The 22,720-nt window shown below is 35.6% G+C and overlaps 1 protein-coding gene across 1 annotated transcript; it reads left to right on the top strand.

Annotated features, from left to right (window-relative positions):
- Window positions 1-10,998: 10,998 nt before the first annotated feature.
- Window positions 10,999-21,500, top strand: LOC118752413 (the record flags this gene model as incomplete). The annotated part of the gene is made up of 2 exons (XM_036487306.1): window positions 10,999-11,149; window positions 20,955-21,500. Coding segments are annotated over exons 1-2 (697 nt in total), but the record flags the coding sequence as incomplete, so codon positions are not given.
- Between the last annotated feature and the right edge of the window lie 1,220 nt (window positions 21,501-22,720).

The following is a 22,720-nucleotide window of genomic DNA, read 5'->3' as shown; positions in this document are numbered from 1 at the left end:
AAATTCATTCAAGGTGCTATTGAATGGTTTTAATGGGATATATTTGTACTTCAAATTAAGTCGTCACTAAAGTTCCTTGCAGTTTGACATAATTTTCAACGGAATATCTGTCAAAATGCGTAAATACAATAACTAAGTTTATCTTAAAAAATACGTAATTAATATCAAAATATATATATACTAAATAAAAAGAACATAAAAATACCTTTGATTTGATATATAATTTTATATAGTTAGGTTTAAAGACAACTGCCAACAATGAAATAAAACAACTGTATTGATATTATATTTAACTAATTTATTTCATATAAAACGATATTCTAATAAACCTGGCAACTGAAAGCCCTTTCAAAACCTTTTCGATTGATATCCATCCTTTGAAAATTCAATTAACTTAAAATTCAATTAACAACAATTAAATAATTTGTATTCGGCTAATAGAATACATGGAAATCCTCCTAAATATATTTCGGAAATAAAACCTTTTCAACCCAATTACGATAGATACCCATATTTTAATAATCCATTTGATTTTTTAAATAATTTGTATATCTGAGTAGGTGGTAACCTTCACCAAACACCCAAAAAATATTTCTAGTGTTCAAACTAAAGATTTCTTAAAAAAATTTAAAACACATATTTGAATTAGGTAATTGCCATATTTTAAGTGAGTTGGATTTTTAAACAGGTGGCAACTCTCCTAAATATATTTCAGAAATAAAGCCTTTTCAAAATCATTTCGATGATTTCGCGCTAAGATATTTTTTAAACATGTGGCAACCCCGCTAAATAGAGTTCAGAAATAAAGTTTTTTAAAACCCATTCGATTGATACCCATACTTTAATAATTCATTTGGTAATTTGAAATAAATTTTTAGACAGGTAGCAATCCTCTTCTAACACCTCAAAAATATTCTTAATGTTTAAACTGAAGTCTTCTTAACACTCTTTCGTTTGACATCCAAATTTTGACATTTCATATAAGTTAACTAAATTCGACATTTCAAGCAGGTGGCAACCCACTTTCTGAGCACCCTTTCGTTTGGCATGTTGGAACATTTGTTTCCTAGTTAATTTCCTTAATTCAAATTTAATTTGATTTTTTAAACAGGTGGCAACCCTCCTAAAGTTAAGTTAAGTAACACAGATTTTCAAAACCATTTCCATTGATACCCATTTTGTAATATATTTTTTTTATATATATAATTTGAATATGATTTTTAAAAGACGGCAACTTTTTTCAAAAAAGTAAAACCTTATAATTTGGCACCTGATTTAGGAAAATCGAACGAACGGCGGTTATTATGGCATTGCTTATTAAATAATTTGAATACAATTGTACTACAGGTGGTAACTCTGTTCTAAAAACTAAAACCAGTTTGCACATCTAAATACCAAGCGCTTTAATTATACACTCCATTTTTGAAAAGCGAGGAATTTCAATTACCTTTGCAACCATATCCATACTTTGAAAATTGGTTGAAAACTTTTCAAAATGTAAGCTTTTGAAATTATTAAACATTTCACGTTTACCCTCCCTAAAAAGTAATAAATTGAAATCAGAGCGAAGTGGCGCGCCATGCCTCTTTTTCTTTCCTTTTAGCTCTATAGGGCCCCTATTCTTTAGTTGTTCTTAAAATTACATGAATAGAATCGTGAATTCCGCTAATATGCTTTCCATACATTTCTGTAAAAATATTGCTCTAGGTACCACTTCTTACCACTTATGTCACTTAAGAAAATGTGTGGCAAAATCTAAACTCAACATTTCGCAAATTTTTTACATGTTCTGCTAAGTTCTGGGCAATGGGGGAATACAAATAAAATGCGTTCAACAAATTTTCAGCTGACAGTTTAAAATTTGAGCGAAATTATGCGAAGTATGCATAATCAGACCATAAGTCTTTTTCATATAACTCCCCTTTCACTTCACTCCTAACGTTCATTCAGTAAATTGTTGCCCAAAAATTAAGTGCTCGCAACGCTATCTGCCCTAACACTTTGGACATAAGTAATTCTCATGTTGGTACACATACATACATACATATACCCCCACATAGCAACAATTAAAATGTCCTTCGCTCATCTCGCAGCTTTCGTGCCGTTTGCGTTAAGTATTTACGCCTTTAGCGCGCGAATTGCACCGCGCGTGTCACAGTGGTGGTGAGGTGGTTGATGGCTGCCGATATTTCAATTTGCGTAAAACCCTTTGCGGCAACCATAACCATTTCGCTGCGACCAAAGCGACCAGCCACTGCCCACGCAACCAAAAGCCTTCACCGCTTGTTGTCGTCTGCTTACTTTACTTGCGCGCTTTCTCCTTCCGCTCATTTGTACTAGTATTTGCATATTTACCCATATTTTCCAATTTGCCTGTGCTGCTTGGCGTTTGTTAAATTGGAAAATCGCAATCCATTGTTATTCTTTCGAAAAAAATACCAATTCGCTTGCTTAATATTCCCTTTACCTCGTGTTATGTATTTCTTCCTTTAAGCGCCTCTATTTATGCAATATTTTCTTGTTGTGTTCCGTTGTGTCTTGTTGTGGGCATGCGTGTGTGTGTCTTTTACTTTGCTCTTCTGCAACCCCTCCACCAAGTAATTCTCACTTTAGCGACCAGCATTACTGGGATAATTTCAATTAATGCTGCACTTAATAAAAAATGTATTGCTTTGGTGTATTCTTTTATTTGCTGAATTACGTAGAGCCGCTACTGTTTGCTTGCCTTCCTGTTCTTATTGCTGCATTTATGTATATGTAACTTCGGCTCTAGCGCAGCTTACAACGTGGCAACCATTCCTTCCTTTTTTTCATTATTTTTTATTGTTTTTGCTACTCCTGCTCTGCTGGCTCTCTTCACCGACGTTCATGCGGCACGTAGGCTTTTGCATTGCATTGATTTATAAATTGTGCATGTTAATTTATGCGCGTAAATTCGCTTAATGATTGCATGCAAAAATAAGAATGAAATTACCGAATAAAAAAAAAAACAAAAGTGCGAATAATAAAAATGTATGCAAAACAAATTAAGTGGCTCGCAACGTTGACCAAATATGCGAAGAAAAAAGTCACTGGAAGTATCGACCTGCAAATGTTTTTATATCGCCCTTTAACCCATTAATAGCCAGTTCTGCCTTTCGGCGAGGTCAAAGTCAATGCTTGGACGTAAATACTTAAATATGTAAATACATTTCTTAAAAATTTGATTTTCATATTAATCCTTTGTCTACCGTAGAAGAAACTAGCATTGCCTGCCGTTTGGGTTCATTGGACTCCTGTGTAAGTAATACGGGCACGGGCTAGTTAATCCCGCTAGACTTACAAAAAAGAATCTACTAAATGAAAATAAACCAAGAAACGGAGTTACAGACCTAAAAGCACCCGATTTTGATATGGAATCACAACAATATTAGACCCGGCCGGTAGACAAAGGGCTAAAAAAAAAACAGTACAGTATTTATTTCTCATCATGCAGTACTAAAAAAACCACTACAGTTCTCTGTTAAATAGTGTGAAATATACCGGAATAAAGTAAAAAATATTTAATAAAATTACTGCGAAAGTGAAACCGAATAAAAGCGGGGTTGGGCATGCAACTCAATAAATTTATGTATTGTGGAAGGACCTTCCATCATCCCTTGTCGAATGTGGGTTGGAGACGAACCGGTTTCCGCGTTTGACAAGGGATGACGGAAAATCATTTCACAATAAATCATACACCTGCACTGCCAGAAACTGCAAGTAATCCTCAAGTGGCCCTCGAAACCAGGGCAAGCCTGTTCATGCACGTTTGGAAAACCCACAGGCAGTCAGTTATCGACATTATCTTTTTTAGCCGCTTGGTTGCCCACAAGTATGTCTTGGTACGTAAGCGAACAATATACGCATAGCGATGACTTGGCAGTAGTATACACCATCCATGAAAGGACCAACATGGCAGTGCTTAGAGCCAGGACAAATAACGTTTAGACATCCTGTTGTACAAAGCTGAGTGTGCAGAGATGCTTGCTGTTATTTGCTAACATTCCGAAGATGCGGTTTCAATTCTCGTCAGAGGCAACTTGTTGCAATGATAATAAAAATTTTGGTTTTGTATCTCTGAATTATGAAAAAGCATATGTGAAGTGCAGAACATAAACCTATTCAAACGAAAAAAAAACTACAACCAAAAGTGTGGTTAATATTACCAAATCATTGTTGAAAACATCAACCAAGGCATTGTTAATATTAACTAAAGATCACCTTGATTCCTTTTCAGGTTAGAATTTGGTAATATTAACCAATTTTTTTTTGATTTATTTTTTTCTCAGTGTAGACATAACTTCGATTAACCCACTGAAACTACTTAAGTTCTTGACCTCCACATGCTGGTTTCTTTTTTTGTGTTTTCTTTTCCTAGTAGTGGTTCTAAAACGGAAACTGCTTACCTCTCCTTATGTGCATAAATTTTAAAAAAAAATTGGAGTATACAGGTTTTTAGTCCATTAAATTTTGGTACAATAATGTGCTAATTGGGAGTGGGTAAGGATTTGCGTTGATTTTGAATACTTACACGCAAATTCCCACCCCCGCCAGGAGGCGAGGCAGGTATTTTTATCTGTATCAAGTAAACTAAAGGTTCAATCAGAGATTCGCTAATTTTGGACCCAAATTAGTAGTATATGGTTGTTTAAAGATTATAGAGAAATTAAGACATTTAAGGTTTAATGTACTAACAAGTTTTTACATATTTTTTATTGATGATCTTTTGGTTCATTTAGTTTATTTGTTTTTACAACTAATTTTGTTTTTGTTCATTATAAGATATTTGAGACAGAATTAAGTGAGAAGTATTTTTTTATTTTATTGGTGTTACTAGATAACTTTAGACCACGGGAACCATTTTCCATATTTTTTTATCAAGGGTTGTCCTACACCAATTTGGTATAGTTTCGATCATTATATCGCGAAGAAATTCTCGGTGCTCCAAAACTTGTATAAACTTGTATGTGCGCACTGATGTCGGTTGAGGGTTTTGTTTAAAAATTACTTACTTAGCGGCAGTATTGTCAAATATGAATGTATGTATATTCAAATCGGCAATAATAATTGCCTAATGAATGGAGTACTAAACGAAAGCGACAATTAGTAGATAATTACATACATACATATGTACATATGAAGGCATGATCTCTAGATCAATTTCAGTTAGGCGAAAGCATAATTGATATTTATTGAACAAATTTGAACCTAATCAAGCAATTAATTCATCAGTTTGACCCATGCGATTAACCCGGATGCGTGAAAATATACATACATATATATGCATACCAATGTATTTACTCCATCATACTTATGTGGTTTTATATAAATTTTTGTATAAGGAAGTGACTAATAACATCAATATACATATTACATTGGCCGCGGTGCGCCCTAGCCGAGTGGCTAAAGGGGCGTTTAACAATCGGTAAGACCGGAGTTCGATGCCCGGTTTGGGCAAATAATCTTTGGCGGTAAAAGTCGAAAAATATCAGCTTGAATTTTAGATATCGAAAATGTCTTAGTTATTCTGTGCTCTTATGACATCGTTATTTAGAATATTTTTTATACTCTTAGGCTCTTAGGCTTGAATACGAATATGAATACGTATGTACGTGTGTACTTATCTTACATATGTATGAAAGTAGCAACAAAGTAGTAGAATAAAAATACACCCGGAGTCAGAGCCAATGCAAGTAATGCCACCCATAAGCATTGCACTTGTATCGGCTATATATACATTCATAGATCAAGGGGCCATATACATAGATAAGTAGGTACATAGGACCTATGTCATAGGTATATAGCAATATGCCTACTTATTATCATAGGCATATTCTAAGCTACATACATATGTACATATAAATTCATTAAACTTGATCTTGCTGCCGACAAGCCGACATTAGCATACCGAAATGTTTGCGTATGCTAATTGAATATTAAAAATATTTTTTCTACTTGACTGCCGGCAGCTGAATTGCATGGCCATACTGACATCACTGTCGGCACTGACAACAACAGCACAGCACCAGCAGAATGTTGACATTCCAACTGCACATACACCCACATTCACATGAAAGTCGTCGAAAAGGTGAAAACGGAGAGGTAGCGGTGACTCCAGAGTGTGCCAGAGCTAGTCATCGCTTAGCGCTTTCAGTGTTGGCGCGCTGTTCATACTCCTTATAAAACTTAGTTTATATATTTTTAAGTACATTAGGGTGGTCAAAAAGGTTTAAAATGTTAAGTTTCACAACTATGATTTTTCTTAATGGAAAAAATAATACCAATTTTTGTTAAAAAAATATATATATTATAAAAACAATGAATAATATTTAGAACTGCCGCAAAGCCCATGAAGTTGTCCATGTATTTTAAATTAGGGAAAACATGCTTTCGTATAGGTTTTATAGAATTCTTAAATATCAACATTTTTTAATACTAAATATTTATTGCATTTTTTGTATTTTTTCTTTTTGAGCCATTAATGCTTGTTACTATTAAACAATGGTTAAGTAAACAGTTGGTTACTGTTATTCGAAGTCTCCTAAAGAGAAACAGAGTTTTCCGATCGTAAAATATTGATTTGCAAGAATTCTATACCATTTCTAGGAAAACGTGTTTTTCCCCAATATAAAATACATGGAAAATCTCATGGCGTTTAAGGCAGTTTTAAATATATATATTTTTTTTTTCAAAAAAATACGGGTATTGTTTTTTCCAATTAAGAAAAATCCCTTGCTTATATTTTTTTTGTACCACCCTAATGTACATGCATATGTACAAGTGCGTGTGAGTTGCGCATTAGCTGCCATTCATATGCCTGTTAATATTAACGTGCCCATATGTGCATACAAACTTTTTTTTTTTGTATTTATTATGTACGTGAGGAGTTAACAAGAAACAAAAAAAAATAATAATAATAAAAATTTAAGCATTAATGTATGCGCAACTAGTGCTTAACTATCTATGCATGAGTGTTTTCACAAGTGTGCTATTAATAATCAAGAAAAAATTAAACTTTTTAAAAACTTTCTGCGGAAAGAAGCGAGAGATATTTCCAAAACGAACTGCGCTAAAGTTGCTCAATTCTTTAATTAGTAAAACGGTTTTTGCATAAATTAAATAAGTGAGCGTACTTAATGAAAATTATGAGCATGTGTGCTCGTTTATTGGTTTATGACACGCAAAGAAAAGGCGCTGACGGAATTGATATACGTGAACCATATATGTACATATATATGTACATATGTATGTCCATATGTATTAAGACGCACGGTGCTTAGTGTAACTCCTACGCATATTTTTAAATTCCTATAAATTCCTTTGCATTAAGCACATGCATACATTCGTGGTTATATATATGCATGTACACTGTGCGCCAACAAAGGAATCTTCGTACAATGTTCTGGAGTCTCAGGAGTTACTTGTACATACATAAGTATCGATTCTATAAACAAAAGCTTGTCTTAGATGTTTATTAATCTGATTATCTTAAATGCGAGATTAATAAATAATAATGCTGATTTTGAAGTACATTTACAAAATTTGTCTAGCACGTCCAGTTTTTGAGAAAAACACTGTAGAATTATCGAAAAATGAGAAAAATAGCAAATTTGTAAAAAAAAACTAAAAATAGAATTTTAACTAGTTTTTCCGAAGAAAAAAACATGCAATAATAAAAATTCAATTCGTCTGATGGCTTCTATCTCATATCGATGGATTGAGTAGAAAGAGGTGAAAAATTAATAAAAAAAAACTTAATAGAAAAAAACGCTAGCGAAGAACATGGCGAACGATTCTACCAGAACATTGCCATTATGGAGAAGTGGTATGATAGGAAATCAAACCTCCAGATGATTGTTGATTATTGCTGGCCATAGAAAAGCCATGATAATGCGATCCACAATAAAAAAAATATTTGAGGATTTCATTCCAGAACGCGTAAAGTGCTAAGAGACAAAAGGCCGGCTAATGATGAATCTGGGATATTGGTCTTGTAATGTGGATTTTTTCATGAAATCGGTTTGTTTTTAAAATAATTTCGTAGATTGAGATTTTCATATATGTGGAAAAACAAGTATATGCTATTGAATAATCGAGTTTTTATATTTTTCACTTATTTCTATTTAACTCATCGAGATGATGTAGTGTCCATCAGACGAATTGGTTTTTCATTAAAACGTATATTAAAAAAAATTTGAATTTGCCATTTTTGCCATTTTGTGAGAATTCAAAATTTTTTTCTCAAAAACTGGACGTGTTAGAAAATCAGCAACAAAAAATCTATAAAATGAGCTTTGTGGTTGTTTTGATTAAAATAATTGCGAATATTACATTAGAATAAGGTATAGATGCACTTTCATTTGTCGCCGAGTGTATAACCTCGATAACCACATCTCTTGGCCACATCCACAACCGAATAGTCAGAGATGCGTACTAGCACTTGGTGGAACCCAGGTTCGATCTTTGGTTCGAGCAAAAATTATAGAAAAACTCTCCTTAATAAAAATCGCCCTTCGCCCAGCGATACTTAAGTGTATGTATGATATTTACTATTTGCTATACTTCTCCGTCTGGATCTAATAACTAAATAAAAATTTATTGCAAAATAGTGGCGAAGTGATGATATCTATATATGTAATTAGTAGAAAAAACCCCCAAATGGATTGATGGCGGCATTTCGAATAATCCCGGTCACTTCGGCATAATTCAATTCTTATTAGAAAGTATGATTACCATCTATCTTAAAGCTCCATGCTTAACATATGTTTGAACTAGTCATAACAGCATATTTCCCAAAGAGTACCTCATAGTTTGGTTTTTTGCAATAACAACAAATGCAATTCGAAATTTTTGTTCAGTCCTATTTTTCAATTGATTTACCCGTAAATCGAGTTTCAGCGATACTAATAGCTCATTGCCACCAACAACTTAACTGCAGTAAGGCTCCCTAGGTAAGTTTCAAGCATTTGATCATGGGGTGATCGCAAAAGTTATCACTTATCACTTTTTGCTTCTTTACCTCCATTTGCTTGTACTCAATATGAGGCATTTCCTCCTTCGAGGTGTAATATAATTTTTCTTTTGGACCTTAATTGCAGGTAAGGCTTGGTGGAAATGAACCATTATAGTTAACATTCAGAGGTAAATTAACTTTTCTTTATTTTGATAGGCCCTTTAAAGAAAATGTGATAGATAACCGTAATTAAAAATAAAACAATTAATTATAAAATAAAACTGTCGTTTAGAGTCCTTTATAGAAGAAACCCTACTTCAATTTACATAGCAACTACACACGTAAGCACAGCAATCCAGACAGAAAACAAACGTTACGATGATCAGAATCATACACACACATACAAATGAATTTGTGCACATGCAAATGCAAGCATTTTAATTACAGCAATAGTTTTCAAGTTTAGAACAAACTCAAGTAAAAGCGAATTAAAGCTTAAGTAAAAGTCAAAGCAACAGAGGAGCTCCAGACACATGTATGTACATATGTATGTGTATCAAATATATATATTTCTACTTACCCAGTGGGAAAATGTAATGTATGGTAATCGAAAAAATAATCAGCCGTTTTCACGTTGGAAAAAGCATTATCTTTCCCACAGCGATGTCCTAAGAAAAGTGGGGCATTCAATTTAGCATTACCAGTAATGAATATATTAAAATGCTGTAATAGAATCTAGAACTCATAGGAAATACATTGCATTATTTATCAAGCATGTAATGCATTACTATTTTTCCCATTGGTACATCGGTTATCTACATGCACAGCATCAAAACACTTTCATATGCAGCTCTGGTTGTAAATCTATGTACATATTCAACAGATGTGAAAAAGTTAGTTTGGCTTATGAATATGCAACTAAAGGCACTAAGTGGTATAAATGTGAGGCGAACAGTAGCCTCTAAGAGTGTAAAATTGAGTTATGCACACATATGAACACACATATCCTTCATACTGCAATGCAAACAAAGAGGTGTAGCCTACAACTGCGGCAAGTAAATAGCCGCCTGAAATGCACTTTCAATATTTATACAATGTGTGCGCCCTTTTAAATATCTAAGCATTTGGACAGGCATAAACAGTGCAAACGCTTACACTAAAAAAATACAAATATGTACATAAATAGGATTCTAACCGCATTTACGTTTATTTTACACTCATAACTGCGCTAACTTCAAAGCGAAAAGTACAGGTGACCCCAGACAAGACAAGAGCCAGTCCTTAGAACAAATGCATATACATATGTATGTTTATGCATAGTGAAAGCTTGGAGCAATGCCTATTTTGCCCACTGTCGATTACCTCAAACTTCATTTTTATTTTGTCTAACGAAATTTAATAACTCTTTATTCTTGCTTGAATATTTTGAAACAAGTAAAACTGTACTGAAAATAAATTGAGATTCAGTGCTAGCCAGGCTCACATTTTCACGAGTAAACCTCCTCAACACTTTAACGACAAATTTGTACACTTTTCACGAAAAATATGAAAATATGTATGTGGGCAACAGCGATCATGGTCGCAGTCTCCTTATGTAACCGATTAAAATTGTTTATGAACTACAAAATTAAATATTAAAAAATTACTGGTACAATATGCTTGAAAAATATAAAAATATATAAAAAATAACGATCACAAATTGATCGAAAAAAATAAAAACCAAAAATGACTATTATTGATTATGGTCCGGAGGTTTCCTTAAAGCCAGGGTGTTAAGCGGACCGTGCCTATTGGGCGACGTTTGCAGTCGGGGGTAACGGACTCTATTTCTACGGTGCCTTACTAATACCGGGTCGCCTCAGTGAGTAGGACGGACCTTTTCACCTTTCTACCCGCTAGGTCGCTGTGCCAGGCCAAATCGGCTTCAGTACATCCCGGCGCTGTTTCTGCTGGGTTCCTATTGGACACTGGCTGGTGTTTGTCACTCACCCCTAAGAAACACGACAAACAAGGACTCCACAGACATGGCCTCGGATAAGAAAATACAGGATGACAAATACTCACTTACCCGTAACATGACCAACAAGGACTGCACGGACAGACCTCTACTGGGTAGTCCGATCCTGTCCAAGGAGGAGGAGTTCCTTCCATACAGTGAGGAGACTTTGATGCCAGGTATGGGGCGCAGTACTCCTTCATTTAATCAACAATTTTCTACAGCTGTCAAGGGGCAGCCAAATACGAAAACTTCGGCGCCAAAAAGGCACTTCGGGAAAAGCGATATCGGCCGGCTCTATCTATCCTCGGTAGGATAGAGCAGAATGAGGCTAAAGGAATCGTGCAACCGAAGGACGCCGAAGACAAAATTTGTGTCCAGGCGGTGGTGGTTGAGTACCGCTTGCACTAGGCCACCAAACACAAAGATGCGGGAAAGGAGGTCGAAAGAGCCTAAAAAATGGGAGGTATTCTGCTGACCATTAAGTCAGCTACTGTAACGGGGTCAGGGCGTGGCTTCAGTGCGCTGGCAAGTGAAAGCCTGCAGATGGGGTTTCCAACAAGGGCGTGGTGAGCATCAGTGATGCTTGGTAGGGTTTGAGGCTTAAGCTCATCTCCGCCAGTGACATCCTGGTCTGAAGGTTGTCCAGATAAACCCCCAGCACTCGAGGCTGACTACGTACAGCCTCTCCGTCTTCCTGGTGGAGGAAGATTTCGAAATCGCGCACATTCAGGAGCTCTGGGTGTGGAACACCGAGGTTGTTTGTCTTTGCCCAAGAAAAAATTTTACTTAGAAAAACCCCCGATAAGTGGCACTGGAATTGATTAATTAATAACAATCTTATTCATAGTCCGATTTCGGAGGACGATAAGCATCTCTGCGTTGCATGTGTTTGAGGGGGCCTCTGGATATTTTAAGCTCCCAATTTTACCTGCCAGGTGGAGCTGGAGTCGAGTTATTACTAAACATTTTATTATGATCGGTATCGTAAAGGGATTTCCAGTGAATAAAATTTGCCAGCCAAGTGGATCAGGAGTCGAGCTATCTCTAAAAAATCATATTTAAATATGATGCTATTTGGCTCATATTTGGGATGCGTATTGGTAATGGTAAAGGCAATACTATTAAAAAAGGGTTACCTTTGGAGTCGAGTTATTACTAAAAACCGTTAAGTGAGAAGTGAAGTGACGTGGTGGTCGTCCGATTGCATCGACCTGCTGCACCACTGAGTATGTCGAACTCCCGTTTGTCTCGACTCTCTCAATGGATGTGATTTGCCAATATTACTATGCGTTAAAGGTTCATTCATAGGCACCAGGATTGAGTTCTTCATAAGCATTGCGCTCCTTGATAAGACATTTACATATATGTATACATAAGTATAATTACTTTTGCCTTTGTATCGTACTCTACTATTTTCATGCGGTTTTTTTTATGCTTATATACATATATGCAAAATAGATGTCATTCATTGAGCTCGACTTTCAACAGCAATTCGAGAATGCATATTAGCATCATTATCATCAACAGCACTCTCTCTGGCATCATCAGCAATAATGCAGCAAAAGTGTGGAGCAAAAAGTGCCTGCGGCATATATTGGTTTTAATTCTTTGACTATACTCATTTTCACTATAACTACGCTGACTTTCTTTAATGTGGTTATGTATGTATGTATCTAGATGAGTGTGCATCATAACCATAACAGAATATTGCACTATTTACCGAGCAGCATGCTGGTGCGATAGGGGTATTTGCTTCATTTGCTGTTTGCCTCATTGCCTCTGCTGCCGTATGAAGAGAAGAAGAGCCTAGGCAAAGGATGTACATACGTATGTATGTACATGAGTATGTAAGTATGTAGATAATTTCTATTCTACATCGGTTCGTACATGCATTCCCTAGTCAGTTCGTCTCAGCTTCTTTCACTTACTGTAAATATACTCGTTGTTTGCCACTGAAAGCTGCACTAAAGCACCGCAGCAACTAAAGTTTTTTTTTTTTTTTGTTGAGTATTTATATATTTGTTTTTGTCTCTACATACATATATTACATTTACATTTTATTTTATTTGAGTTTGTTGCCCTATTTGATAGTAGTTTTTTGCACCATTTGCTCTGTTTAACTTATGCACTTCAACACATCATGAACCATATTTACTTGTACAGAAAAGCGGTCTTATTTATTTTAATTCATTGTAGCATATGTTTACACGTATTTATACATACATATATGTATATGTACATATTAACACATATTTACTATCTTGCTGTTAAGTACTCGTCGTAGTAAAACTTCTTCTTCACGCTCGTACATATGTCGTACTTTTTTTGTAATCATTTTTAAATTTTGTTTTAAATTTCCTTTTGTCCTGTTCTTTCTTGCATTGCAGCTCTTTTAGCGTACTCTGTGCTTAGTCTGCTGAATTTTTTTTTTTATGTACTCTTATTGGCATTCGTTGTGGTGTGTGGCGTAGAAATTGTTCTTGGTTTTGTAATGGCTCAGCGGAATTTTTTAATAAAACACCTAGTTTGCGGTTTCGTAGTCAATGAAGCTAATCAGTTGAAATGACATTTCGAGGCAGACAGGTTTTCTTTTTTTTTTAAGTGATTATCAGTCTGTGCCGCCACCAGCGTTTGATATCGGAAAATTTCTTTTTTCATACATAATTTATGAAGACATTCAATTTTACCACCTTAAGTAATAAAGTTTAAAAATTACAGTCTGTACAAATATATACGCTACTTATGTATATACCTATATGTTTTGAGTTATATAAAAATGATTTTTGGGTAAATTTTTGAAAAAATAAAAATTATTCGAAACCAAGTACATTTTTGCCATTATTGTTTATGACGTTTTACCAATTCTCGGGCGTGGAACTTCTGTGGGCTATCGACTTATTGGCCAAGTGATTTTCAGCGGCTCTTCAGTCGGCCAATTCTTTATCAGCAATGGAGTTTTGTATCGGAATCGAGCAAACCACTCCTGGGTACGGCGTTCACTCAAAGCATTCTCACAGCACACCTCACAATTTCTTAGGTATGTCTTTATTCTATAAACAAAGGCATTTCACTCAATTTCAAATCAATATAACTTTTTGCACGAGCGACGAATCACAGAACAGTTTTCTCTAAAAATTTGGCCTGAAATTTCGCCTTTCAAACGCTTTTAATGGTCAAAGCCGCTTTCGACTTAGGAAGAAGCTTACATTTGTTAGGCAACTCGAGAGTAGCATCAGTGGAGTACTTTCGACCACTTCTAAAATAATTCTTAGAGCTTTGCTTAGTATTGTTTATTAATGTCAATTTTTTGCTGAAGATAAATTTGCTGCAGCTGATTCTGAAAAGAAGAAGTATTAGTCAATTACGGACACGGCAGAGCTTCATGAAAGGATCGGTGGAGGTCTTATGTTGAAAATTCACTATGGATCTCTAATTCATGCTTCCAGGTCATTTTTCTTTATCATACAGAAGCAGCGCTTAAACAACTATTCTAGCTGAAAGGTGGCAATGAGTACCTTAAGAACCAACCGCTGGGGCCATAACTACCATAGCCATAAACATAACTATAGCAATCAGCTTTTCTGATCAAACGTATGGGCAGCTCTGAAAAGATTGTTGGTTCTATACCATAAGGCCATAACCATAATTCTAGGTATCAATTTAGTTATGATTCTTCGCCATATCATAGGCAGCTCGGAATTATTTGAAAAAGTTAAGGCTATGGCATCTCCAATGTATCTTTATGTGTGCTCACATTTGGTTGTCAAATATTTTAGCTAGCTTTTGATTTCGTCGGAATACTTTCTAATTATGTTGATATAGGTCGCAGGCCAAAGCGACATTGCACGAAACATTGAGTTGTTAACCCTTCACTTATTTTCACTGAGCAAGGAGAGTATGGAAGCTCCATTGACTAATTTTTGAATACTCTGCGCCAGAAGTCAGCTGGAATTGCTTTTGCTAAAACAAAATTTCAAGTTTTCCGCTAAAATACACTTTCTCCAAGGGTGTTCCCATCCTTTCCCACAGCCGTAGACGATGAGAGTAATCTCTGAGGCTCAGTGCCGCTAATGTTAGTAGTCACAAGTTACTTTGTTACTTTCCGACATGTTTAAACACATTGTCACACTTTAAGCTCGTTAAGGTTTAAAAATATTGGTTTGTAATTTTTAAGTAACTTGTGAAAAACTGTGGTTCAGATCTGCGAAACTTCTTTAACGTGGAATAATTTAATTAAAAAAATATTTTTTTCCAGTCGATTTTCATATTAAATTCAAATAAAAAAATAATTTTTCACTTAAATTGCTTATATGAAACTGGCTATAAGTAACTGAAACAGTGTGATTTTATTGATATGTTGTTATGATATGTTAACACTTTCATTTTAAATGACACTTTGATTTAATTATTCAGCACCAATCCGCCAGGTCGTATACGTAAAGTGCGTACCATCGAATTTTAGCAGCAAGAATCGCAAATCCTTACCTTAACAGCTTTCGTTAAGCTTAGTATGTACATATGTATGTCGCCCAAAATCTCTCTCGCTTCTGGCAAAGGTTTTAGACTTATCAGTGTCTTCTCGTCTCATTCAAAGAACCTTAAGAAACTTATTTGCCTTCGATTTCGGGTCTGAAAATTTAGATCAGGTGAATCTAGGCACGAACCCATGGGGGAGCTAGGGGAAAGTTTATTTAAATATTTACATGTTAATATGAGACTGTGTCAAATAAAACAACATTTTTTTTTCTATCGGTGCAATACGGTATTTTGTTGTCGGTCACAAAAGCAGCTGTGGCAGAATTTCTCGCTCGCAAAAATAAAAATTTTAAATTATAATTTTTTTTTTGTTGCTATTTAAATTTTAGTACAAAAGCAAGTGCAAGTTTTAAGTAGCTAGGACTTCCCGTTGATTTTTGACAATTTTTTTTTTTTTTGTTGACGGTGTCAGTTTTCTTCCATACAAAGTGTGTTCGACGATTGGATTTTACTGCCACAGGTAGATTATCGCTAAACTGGTAAACTCGTATCAAAAGTGGTACACTACTTTTATGTTAATATAAATTTTAGACATCAAGACAGCTGCTTTATTCACATTTACATATAAGAATCATTTCGTATAAAAACGTCTGAAAACAAAAAAAAAATCGTCGCTAACGGATTTCAAATTTTTCCGTAGCTACAGATTCCGTAAGTTTCATATTTATATATAGTAGACCCTAAAGAAGAGTCCCTCTAAGTTACAGTAAAATCTAAAATCGGTCCGCGACTCCAATTAGACGATTTCATATGGAAAGACCCATAAGTAAATATTTAAAGAAAAAAAAAATTCAATGTAATATATATATTTTTTTAAATAAACAGCTGAGCTAAACATTCTTCTGTTATTAAAGTGCCTAGAAACTATAATGCTTTTCGAAGACGCTTCCGCGCTAGGAGCACAGCCTGCATAATATGTGCCGTTGAATAGTAGATGGGGGAAATAAAGTCAACGAAGCAGCTTCAGCAACAAAAGCAACGGCAAATGTCTGTTTTGTTGGGGAAAATGAATGATTTTTTGTGTGACTTGTTTACTTTCTTGTTGCATTTTTTTTTGTAGATATTTATTTACATATGCATGTACGTTATGAACTTGTCTGTTTTCGGAAATTTTTGTTGTTGCTGCTGTTGTCGTAGTACTACTGCCACTTGAGTTTCGCTAGTACAAGAAATATAATGAAATTTCACGCTCGTATTTTATGTGCAGTTTCCACGAGAGACAGAGAGAGAGAGAGCCGTAAAACGTCTACATTTTTGTCGTACAAGAGCGAAAAAAGAGTGTTAGGCAGACATAAATTGAGCGAGTATTTTAAGAACAAGAGCATTTTTTAATGTCATCTCCAGCATCACAAATCGCCGCTACTGCTGCTACTATTCGGAAATTGATTGTGCACTCGTTTAAAAATACTATGACTGTTCGAGCGCCTTAAAGTGTGCCTTTAAATATTAGTTGTTTATGCGCAGAATGTTCTCGTTGTTGTTCTTGTTGATACTGTTACCCTTGCGACAATGCAGCAGCCCGGAAACTATGCGAGTGCAATGAAAAAGCTACCGGCAAACAAGAATCGCAAGTTTTTTGCCGATCACCGAAAACGTTGGCAAGCCGATGCTTACTATTTATTATTTTTTTGTTCTTTCTTTTTTTAGAGTCTCTTTTGCTTTTTATTTAATTTTTTTTGTTTCGCTTTTACTCATACAGCAATCAATGAGCGAATGAATGCTGCACGAATGCCACAGCAAAACAATAGTAAAAACAACAACAAGAACAGCAAGTGCATGCAATAGCGACAACTATTACGAGACTATAACGACTAACGACTACGATGCTTTGGCCATTACGACCACCACTGTAACGCCACCAGTAATGGCAACGGCAACGGCAACGGCAACGACCAGCTCAACGATGGCAACAACGACCGCGCCGACACACGACAACAACTGCACAAACAAACGCAATATTTGTACATCCATGTAGGCACGAAGGACTACGACAATGATGGCGTTGCAGCTATGAAAAAAAAAAATTAAATGAGAAAAAACAGCGCAGACCTGTCTGCGAATTTCGAATTTCCTTTTATGCTTACAATAGTGTAGGTTTTTTTTTTTTTTTTTTTTTTTTTTTTTAACTGTTGTGCTGCTGTGCTACTGTAGCGGTACTTTGCTGACAGCCCCAGTAGCTAACTCCGGTTATGAGCAGGTCGTATGCAGAGTTTGTGTCAGTGGATATAATTGTCATATATGTGTGTCTTTTCAAGCATTTTAATAGCAATTTTTAAATTTTCTATATTAATTTTAAAGCTTCTTGAAGTTAAAAAGATGCTTCAACATAAGGTATTGGAAGCTAAAGCAAAAGTTGCTCATACGCCAGGGCATATGCAAAACCATATTCAATAAAAATCGCCATATTCTGCAATCAGTACCTACAGCATCCACAGGAGGTTGCATTAACCAAATAAGCGCACATTTCGTGTCATAATTTACTTCTTACTTAGATTCTTTAAGTTGCTGCGCGTACACTCACACACACACACACACACACACACACGTAAACGCAACCAGCAACAAACACCGTTAAATCGACCGGCTGGCTGGCTGTCTTATGGCAACGCACACACACAAATGCAGGCACAATGACCCGACATATTCGAACGTTGACTTATTTCTGTTCGATTGTCAACGTGCTGCGGCACAGCTTTTTATGATGATCATAATTATTTAGTAATTGTTGTTACTATTGCAATTTCCAGCCACCTATCTCGCTGCAACTGCAACTGCAGCAACATCGGCAATGGCATCAGCGTCGGCATATACTGCGCCACTCTACACACTCTACTTACATACATACATACATACAATTCATCGTCATTCATTTGCATTGAAACATCGTTCCGATTGCCGATGTCATAAACTCAAGTTGACGCTGCTGCTGCTGCTGCTGCTTTCCCATTTCCTGTCATTCTGCTATTTTCTGTATTGCACTTTGTAAGCATTTACAATATCCGCTCTTGACACGAGCACAAATTTTCGAATTAGCGACTCGGATGTATTAGGGCTTGTGCGCTCTTGACGGTACGCCGAGTGCTCACAATTGAGTATTGTCCTCGAAAATTGCTTCTCTATTGCCTTGCTCTGTTAAACGCCTAAAAGCATGCTCTTACTTTTCCGTCTTTTGCTCTCTTTAAATTAATTGCCTTTGGATTTTATAACAGCTACGCCGTGTGCAGCGTAGACACGAGAAATGCGGTGAATGTGTTGCGGTGCGTTTAATGCAAGCAGATCAAAAAAACGCACAGATATGTTGGCAAATGCAAACGTCCAACGTAGGCACGATTTTGCGATAATGCGTGCATTGTGACGTCAAAGTCGTTTGATTTTGCCCGCAATATCGTACGAGAAATTCAGCAATGAAGATGGAAATTCTCATTTCAGAAATACAAAAGCGAAGTGTTTTGTGGAATAAAAGCCATTGCCGCTACAAAGACAGGCGAAGTGCGGAAGAGGAATGGAACGAAGTTGTTACAAAAATGTTGGGGTTCCAAGTAGGTAAACAAATTTGAATTATTTTGTGTTGTTTATTGTAAACAATGTTGAATTCAAATTAAATAATATTTAATTTTTATATTTTATTTACTGAAAAGTAGTCGCCAAATATAGAACGTTTAATTTCTGCTTCCCGTGGTGGGTGATTATTTTTTCCGGAAGCTCCTAAGTTGCCGTTTGTATTCCTAAATTTTGAATTTTGTTCAAAATTATTGTGAAAATCGTCTTCCTTTTCCATATCAATTACAATGTTGCGTAGAAGGCAAACGGCTTTTACTATATGAACAGCATTCAGAACGATAGTTTCTATTGCTTTCACTCAAATTTTAAATGTGCCACTCGGTATAGCGCACTAGGGTGGGCATTTGATGATTTTTCTGTATCGAAAATATATACCCCTATTTTTTATTTTGAAACTGAAAAATATTTGGAAGTTGCTCAAAGTTTTCCATGTATTTTTATATGGGAAAATAAATTTTTTCGTAGAGATGGTAAAGAATTCAAAAGTCAATATTTTTCGATCGGAAAACTCTGGTTCTTCAAGAGGCTTTCAATAATAATGCCCAATTGTTTATTTAAACATTTTTTAATACTAAAAAATTTTTTTATTTATCCCGTCATTGCATTTTCTGGGCTTTTGGCGGATCTATAAAATGTAGTCACTATGAAAAAAATGGCTAAATAAATAACACTGGTCTACAAGGGTTTTGCGAATAAGACGGGACCTGGTGTTTCCGAACGGATTTTTCGTGCTGAACACGAATCTGGGGTCCAAAACTTCCCATCACGTCACGTTTTCGAGAAAAAAGGGGTTGAAACCCCTAAAAACAGCGTTTTTGGACATTTTCGAAAAATTGTAGAGCCGAACCCTAACGTGCTACAAACTTTGCATATGTCAGAAATTAAAGGTAAAATTGTGCCCTTTCGAATGAGCCTTATGCCAAGTTGATCGCATGTGCCCTTGGAGCAGGGGGTGTATTTGTGTCTAGGGGTGCAGGAAAAAACAGCGTTTTTGGCCATTTTTGAAAAATTGTAGAGCTGAACCCTGACGTGCTACAAACTTTGTATATGTCAGAAATTAAAGGCTAAATCGTGCCCTTTCGAATGAGCCCTATGCCGAATTAATCGCATGCACCCTTAGATCAGGGGGTGTATTTGTGTCTAGGAGTCCAATTTTTATATCCACCATATTCGACCCGTCATCTTAAATTTTTAAAATCTAACTGCAGATTCGTAATCAGCGACTTTTAATATAGTTAAAACCTTGGCATTATTAATTTTCTATGATCGTTTAAGATTAAATTCTTTCTGTGATCAATTTTTCCTGCACCCCTAAACACAAATACACCCCCTGCTTTAAGGGTGCACGCGATCAATTCGCTCATTCGAAAGGGCACGGTTTAGCCTTTAATTTCTGATATATGCAAAATTTGTACCACGTCAGGGTTCAGCTCTATAATTTTTCGAAAATGGCCAAAAACGCTGTTTTTAGGGGTTTCAACCCCTAACGTGACGTGATGGGACATTTTTGACCCCGGATTCGTGTTCAGCACGAAAAATCCGTTCAGAAACACCAGGTCCCGTCTTATTCGCAGAAAAAAAGTTGAAATTTGTAGACCAGTGTAATTGGGTATTATTACTGGGAATCTTTTGAATAAAAACAGAGTTTTCCGATCAAAAACTTATGGTTTTCGAGAATTCTATACCGATACCTCCCAAAGAATTGGGAAAATTTCACTTTTGAAAATAATCTTTTGACACCCTTTCAAAATGTTCGATGATTGGCACATATCTTTTGAATCGCTTCGCAAATGTCCTTGCAAGCCTCTTTAACTATAGAATCAACTGATGACTTCAATATCCTGAATGAGAAAACAATTTATCTAAATTTTTTTTTTTTTTCAGAGCAAGATGCTAAAAAGAAGTGGCGAAATTTGCGAGACCAGTTCAGTAAGGAATTGAAAAAAATTCCAAAAGGCAAATCGGGCGACACACAAGACCAAGCAACTATATATACTGGGAGGTGGCGGTATTTCAAAAGCCTGCTTTTCCTTAGAGATACAATTCTCCCAAGAGAAACAGCTAGAAATTTGTCGGTGGTGCTTGAAGATTCAACTACAGCAACTGAAGCCGATAATAATGTGGCAAATGCTGAAATAGTGGCAAAAAATACTAATGCTACTAAAACAGATAATGAAGTGTCAAATTCCGAAGTAAAGAACTCCGAACTAACTTTCGTTGAAACATGCCCTTCATTCAGGTCTTTGTCTGTTCGTCGAAAGAGAAAGGACAAACATCAAGATGGAAATGCCGTTGAGCTTAGGCTTTTAGATATCGAAACCAAACAGCTAGCTTTACTCGAAGCATCAGAAGATGAAAATTCACTCTTTTTGAGGTCGCTTCTTCCATTCATGAAAAAGTTGGATCCGATTCGTCAGCTTCGTGTAAGGTGTATGTACATTTCAAAATGTAAATGAACCACTGCAAAAATAAACTTTACAAAAAAAAAACTTTTACTATTTGTGTTTTAATTACCACAAAGTTAGAAAAGTAATGTCAATAAACTGTTTTCGAATAAAAATATTTTAACTGCCGCATACGAAGCCATTTCACGCCGAATAATAAGTTACAATAAGTATAATCGCGTTGTAATTGTACACTTACAGCATTCCACGCACGATTTTGCGGGTAGTACGTTGCTCGCACGCATCGCAAAATCGTGCCTGTGTTTACGCTGGACACAGTGTTAGTGTGTATTTACGGAAAGTTCTCCAAGCTCGTCATATACATACATACATACATACATACACACATAGATGTGAATAATGACGTCACAATATGTTGTTGCTTTTATTGTAGTTATATACATATGTACGTACTGAACATCCGAAATTGGCATGAATAAAATTTACCAGAGCTTTTTCGTGTCATTGTTCAGTAAGTTTACGGTATATAATATGACCGAAATAATAAATTCTTCATTGCACAAGTTTTTTTTTTTTTGTTTACAGTAGGAATATTACGAGAAAAAATAATGAGTAATTTTTAAGCAAAAGGCAAAACCGACTTTAATTCCCATATGAAAATTTCAGAGTACCAGAATTATAGAAATCGGTTAACGAGGTCCAAAGTTATGCGGTAACATAAATAAAAAAAAAAAAAACAAAAAAAATACTCCGACGAATTGGCCAGACACTCTTTTTTAACATTTCATATAACTTGTCTATTAGTTAACTAAAATCGACTCTTAAAACATGTGGCAACCCTCTTCAAAAATATTTTGAAACTAAAATAATCTTTCGTTTGACATTGTGATACATATCTCTGATTAACTGATGAATAATGTTGAATGTGAAAAAAACATCGCCACTCTCCTATATGTAAAGCCCAGAAATATCAATTCACCGTGGGAGGCTCTGAAAGCACCGATATGCCATTGAATTGGTCGTCTACACTATGCAAGTTGTACTGTCCAGTTTTATTAGACCTACCTTCCAGTTACTGGGACTTTTTACTGGAATCAGTTAACGCCAGTGCACAGTGGGCCAGAAGACGGAAAACGTGGTCAACAACTAATATTATTTTAAATTTTAAAATAATAAACTTAAATAATGTAGATACTTTGAAGTATGCGAAAACAAAATTTTATGATAATTGAAACATTTTAATAT

Source organism: Rhagoletis pomonella, unplaced genomic scaffold (assembly GCF_013731165.1).
Source record: "Rhagoletis pomonella isolate Grant_MI unplaced genomic scaffold, Rhpom_1.0 Rhpom_scaffold_01482, whole genome shotgun sequence".
NCBI classification, from domain to species: domain Eukaryota; kingdom Metazoa; phylum Arthropoda; class Insecta; order Diptera; family Tephritidae; genus Rhagoletis; species Rhagoletis pomonella.
This window is presented reverse-complemented; position numbering and strand designations above follow the sequence as displayed.